General features: G+C 51.4%; 2 protein-coding genes across 2 annotated transcripts in view; both read left to right on the top strand.

Moving 5' to 3' along the window:
* The first annotated feature begins 287 nt into the window (after nucleotides 1-287).
* On the top strand, nucleotides 288-2101 carry LOC116652625 (leukocyte receptor cluster member 9-like). The gene has a single exon (XM_032441691.1). The coding sequence runs from the start codon at nucleotides 463-465 to the stop codon at nucleotides 1366-1368; it is 906 nt and encodes a 301-aa protein (XP_032297582.1). The 5' UTR covers nucleotides 288-462; the 3' UTR covers nucleotides 1369-2101.
* Nucleotides 2102-4440: 2339 nt separating this feature from the next.
* Nucleotides 4441-5925, top strand: part of LOC107307119 (valine--tRNA ligase-like) — a 48850-nt gene continuing 47365 nt past the window's right edge. Inside the window, 1 exon segment of the mRNA XM_032441686.1 lies at nucleotides 4441-4491. The gene's annotated coding sequence lies outside the window, so the exon portion shown is untranslated.

Genomic DNA, 5925 nt, shown 5'->3' with positions numbered 1-5925 from the left:
TGGGGCTTAATGGGGATCAATAGGGTCAATGGGGATCAATAGGGTCAATGGGGCACAATAGAGTCAATGGGGACCAATGGGGATCAATGGAATCAATAGGGCTCAATGGGGCTCAATAGAGTCAATGGGGATCAATGGGGATCAATAGGGCTCAATGGGGCTCAATAGGATCAGTAGGATCAATGGGGATCAATGGGGATCAATAGGGATCAATGGGCTCAATGGGGATCAATGGGGATCAATAGGGTCAATGGGGCTCAATGGGGATCAATGGACTCAATGGGGATCAATAGGGTCAATGGGGATCAATAGGATCAATGGGGCTCAATAGGATCAATGGGGATCAATACGGTTAATGGGGTTCAATGGGGATCAATGGGGATCAATAGAGTCAATATGGCTCAGTGGGGCTCAATAGGATCAATGGGGCTCAATGGGGATCAATGTTGATCAATAGGATCAATGGGGATCAATAGGGATCAATGGGTTTCAATGGGGCCCTCTGGCCACGCCCCTTTAAGCCCCGCCCCCTTTTGGCCCCGCCCCTTTTCCAGGCCCCGCACTTTTGGCCACGCCCCCTTTTGCTCCGCCCCCTTTCTGGCTCCGCCCCTTTTTGGCCCCGCCCCCTTTTGGCTCCGCCCCTTTCTGGCCCCGCCCCCTTTCTGGCCCCGCCCCCTCCGCCCTTTACCCGGTTCCGACCCGGAACCAACAGCCCAGAACGACCAGAACCACGGACCCGGACCCGGTTCTGAGCCCATGGACCCGGAACCGGAACCGGAACCGACCCCCGGCCCGGAGCCGGGACCAGCCGGTTCGACCCGCGGCCCCGAGGAGCCGGTACCGGAAGTTCGGTTCGGTGCCGCGGTTCCGGTTCCGGTTCCGGTCTCTTGTTGCCGTTGGTTCCTGGAGGGTCGGTGCCGGTTCGGGTCGCGCTGCCGGAACCTACATCCGGGATCTGCCCAACCGGAACCGGAACCGAACCGGGACGAACCGGAAACGAACCCGGAACCGGAAACGAACCGTGACGAACCGGAACCGGAAGGGAAGAAGCCGCCATTACGCCGCGCCGCCGACGTGCTGAACCGGATCCGTTGGGACCCGGCACTGGAGCCGGGGTTCGGTTCGGTTCAATACCGGGACCGGTTCCGGGGCCTCGTGGAGCGGCCCATGTCCGACCTTTACCACGGTCCGTTGTGTGACGCCGGACCCGACGAGCTGCCGGTACCGGAACATCGGATCCAGCGCATCCGGTACCGGGGGAACGTCGTGTGGGACCGGAAGAACCGCATCGATCACGTGTTCGGAACCGGAAGCGGGGGGGAGAAAAGGGACTTGGCGGGAAACGGGGAGAGGGGTGATGAATATTAATGAGGGTGATGAATATTAATGAGGGGTGATGGATATTGATGGAGCGGTTAATATTGATGGGGTTGATGAATATTGATGAGGAGATGATGAAAATGATGTGGTGATGAATATTGATGGAGCGGTTAATATTGATAGGGTTGATGAATATTGATGAGGAGGTGAGTGGGGTGGTGAATATTGATGAGAGGCGATGAATATTAATGAGATCGCGATGAATATTAATGAGGAGACGATGAGTATTTGTGGGGTGTGATGAATATTGATGAGAGACGATGAGTATTAATGAACCGCGATGAATATTGATGAGGAGGTGGTAAATATTGATGGTGGATGATGAATATTAATGAGGGTGATGAATATTAACGATGGAGGCTTAATATGTATGAATGAATATTGATGCGTATTGGTGAATATGATTGGTATTAATGAGCATTAGCGAATATTAATGAGCGGTGATGAATATTCATCACAGATAACGGATATTAATGAGCGTTTATGCCTATTAATGAGCGTTATTTATGAGCGACTGGTGAATATTAATGAGTGTTAGTGAATATTCATGAGCGTCGATGGATATCAATGAGGATTGATGAATATTAAGCCGTATTGATGATCATTAGTGATCCCTGGATATGAATATTGATGAGCAATGATGGATGTTGATGAGAAATGATGAATATTTGTGAATATTAATGAGCTAACGTATTAATATTAATATATTTGTGAATATTAATGAGTATTGATGGGTATATACATTATGATGGATCTAGTATTAATGGGTATTGATGAATATTAATGGGTATTGATAAACATTAATGCACATTGATGATCATATTAATGCATTTTAATGCATATTAATGAATATTAATATGTATTAATGTGTATTAATGCACATTATTAATGGGTATTGATGTGTTTTGATGCATATTAATGCGTATTGATGCATATTAATGTGTATCAATATGTATAAATACACGTTTTTAATGTGTATTGATGCCCACTGATGCATATTAATGCATATTGATGCACATTAATGCATATTAATGTGTATTAATACGTATTAATACATCAGTTCGGGGGTCCCATCACTGGGGTCCCATCCCATCAATGGGGGATCCCATTAATTGGGGGATCCCATCTCATCAATGGGGTCCAATCAATGGGGGTCCCATTAACAGGGGGTCCCATCAATGGGGTCCCATCAATAGGGGGTCCTGGCCCTGGGGTCCCATTAATTGGGGGGGGTCCCATCAATTGGGGTCCCATTAATTGGGGGGGGTCCCATTAATTGGGGGGGGTCCTATCAATGGGGTCCCATTAATTGGGGGGGGTCCCATTAATTGGGGGGTCCCATCCCTGGGGTCCCATTAATTGGGGGGGGTCCCATTAATTGGGGGGGGTCCCATTAATTGGGGTCCCATCAATGGGGTCCCATTAATTGGGGGGGGTCCCATCCCTGGGGTCCCATTGATTGGGGGGGGTCCCATAGATTGGGGGGGGTCCCATAGATTGGGGGGGTCCCATCCCTGGTTTCCCATCGCCGCCTCGTTCCGCCCCGTTCCGCTCCTCCCAGGCAGGTGGCGCTGCAGTCGCCTGTTTCCTCTCTATCCCTCCCCTCTCTATGGCGGAAGTCGCGTCTCTTTCCCCCGGTGCAGGCCTGACTTCCGGTCCTTTCTGCGCCTGCGCAGCGCCGCGTGGTTCGCTCCTCGCTTCAGGTACGTGCCGTGGGGGGGGGGCGTGGGATTGAGACCCCCCCCGTGACCCCACAAAAAAAAAAAAAACAAAAAAACACAGGAAAAAAAAAGGGGGGAAAGAGAATTTTTGGGGAAAATATAATGGGGGTTATAATGGGGTATATGGGGGTATAAGTGGGGGGACCCATTGGGGAGATAAGGACGCGGGGGGCTGGCTGCCAGGGGGGGCAACAGGAGCAGTAAGGTTATAGGGGGGGGGCTATATTAGGGCTTATATGGGGCTATTATGGGGGTATATAGGGGTATACTGGGGATATATGGGTGGTAAAATAGGCTATATGGGGGGTATTGGGGTATATGGGGGTAATGGGTATATCTGGGGGTATATGGGGTTATAATGGGGGGTAAATATGGGCGGATAGTGGGGTATATGGGGTATATGGGGGTATGGGCGATATGGGGGGTATATGGGGGTATAGTGGGGTTTAATATTGGGGGTAAATACTGGGGGGTATAGGGGGGTATATGTGGGGTATATGGGGGGTATATAGGGGGATATGGGGGTATCATGGGGGTATAAGTTTTAGGGGGTATATGGGGCTAGTAATAGGGGGTATAATGGGGGTATATGGGGATATATGGGGGTATATTTTGGGGGTATATGGGGGGTAAATGGGGGATATGGGGTATAGTGGGGGGATAATGGGGTAATATGGGGTATATGGGGGTAATATGGGGGTAATATGGGGGGGGTATATGGGGGTATATGGCTATAGGGGGGTAAACTGGGGGACATTGGGGAGATACAGAATGGCGGGGGCGGCGGCCAGGGGGGGCAACGAGCAGGTAATTAGGGGGGGGGTTATATAGGGGGTAATGGGTATATTGCTAATATGGGGGTATATGGGTATATGGGGGAACAGTTGGGGAGATATCAGATGGCGGGGGCTGCGGCCAGGGGGGCAGCATAGCAGGTAATTGATGGGGGGGGGCATATAGGGGGATATGGGGGATATGGGGGTATAATGGGGGGTATATTGGCGGTTTATATGGGAATATGGGGGTAATGGGGTATATGGGGGTAATGGGGATATATGGGGGATACTGGGTTATATGGGGTATGATGGGGATATATGGGGGGTGTATGGGGGTATATGGGGAATATATGGGGGGTATATGGGGGTATAATGGGGGTATATGGGATATATATGGGGGTAATGATGGGGGTATAGGGGGGTATATGGATATATGGGGGTTAATGGGGAATCGGGGTAATAATTCGGGGGTATATGTGGTATATTGGGTCTATGTGGGTATGGGGGGTATATGGGGGTATATGGGGGGTATATGGGGGTATATGGGGGGTATATGGGGGGACATTGGGGAGATAAGGACGGCGGGGGCTGCGGCCAGGGGGGGCAACAAGCAGGTAAGGTTATATGGGGGGGGTTAAAGATATGGGGATATATGGGGGTATACTGGGGGGTATATGGGGGACATTGGGGAATACGGACCGGGCGGGGCGCGGCCAGGGGGGGCAACAAGCAGAGTAATTATGGGGGGGGGCTATATGGATGTATATGGCGGGTATTGTCTATAGGGGGGGTATAGTGGGGGATATAATGGGGGTATATGGGGTCAAATAAATACTGGGGGTATATGGGGGGACATTGGGCGAGATAAGGAACAGGGGGGGCTGCGGCCCAGGGGGGCACAAGCAGGTATTATGGGGGGGGGATTATAGTAAGGGGGTATATGGGGGTATATTGGGGTAATATGGGGGGACATGGGGAATTATGGGGGGGGACATTGGGGAGATAAGGGACGGCGGGGGCCTTGCGGCCCAAGGGGGTGGCAACGAAGCAGGTAAGGTCAAATGGGGGGGGGCTATATAGGGGTAAATGGGGGTATATAGGGGGTATATGGGGTATAATCTAGGGGGTATATGGGGGATACTGGGGCTAATATAGGGGTATAATGGGGATAAGGGGGTATAAGTGGGGGGAAAGGGTTGATATGGCGGGTAATGGGGGTAGAATGGGGATTATGCCGCCGGTATATGGTGGGTATATGGGGCCTATATAGGGGAATATGGGGCTATATAGGGGGTAAGGGGGGTAGATATGGGGTTATTGGTCGCGGTGAATGGGGGTAATGGGGATATATGGGGGGTATATGGGCTATATAAGGGTAATATGGGCTATATAGGGGGTATAATGGGGGTTTATATTGGGGGGTATATGGGATATATGGGGGTATAGTGGGGGTATAGCCTGGGGGTTTAAGGGATAATGGGGTATATGAGGGTAATGAAGGTATATTGGGGGGACATCTGGGGAATATGGGGGGTATATGGGGGGTATAGGTGGGGGTATATGGGGTATATAGGGGATATGGGGGTATATAGGGGGTAAGGGGGTATTGAGGGTTATATGGGGGTAGGGATGGGCCTATGGGGAACATTGGAGGGAGATAAGGACCGGCAGGGGTCCCGGCCCGATGGTGGGGGCACAAGCAGGTAAGGTTAATTTGGGGGGCTATAATGGGGGGCTAATAAGATAATGGCATATTGGGGGGGGTATATGGGATGGGGGGCTATATGGGGGGGTGGGGGGTAATATGGGGGGGGACGTGGGGGGGGGGGTCGGGAAATATATTGGGACTATATGGGGGAGACATGGGAGTATATCGGGGGGGTATTATAAGGGGGGTATACTGGGTCTGGGGTTAATATGGGGGGTATAATGGGGGGGGTTTGGGGGGAACACATGGGGGTATATGGGGGGGCTACATGGAGCGGGTATGATTGGGGCGGAAACTATGGGGGGGTGGGTCATATCGGGTGATATGGGGGGGCTATACT

Source organism: Coturnix japonica, unplaced genomic scaffold (assembly GCF_001577835.2).
Source record: "Coturnix japonica isolate 7356 unplaced genomic scaffold, Coturnix japonica 2.1 chrUnrandom488, whole genome shotgun sequence".
Lineage (NCBI taxonomy): Eukaryota > Metazoa > Chordata > Aves > Galliformes > Phasianidae > Coturnix > Coturnix japonica.
Note: the sequence above shows the minus strand (reverse complement) of the source record. Positions and strands in the feature narration are given on the sequence as shown.

Coding starts and splice junctions, on each gene's coding strand:
- LOC116652625 (XM_032441691.1), top strand. CDS start 463: ATGGGGATCAATAGGGATCAATGGGTTTCAATGGGGCCCTCTGGCCAC.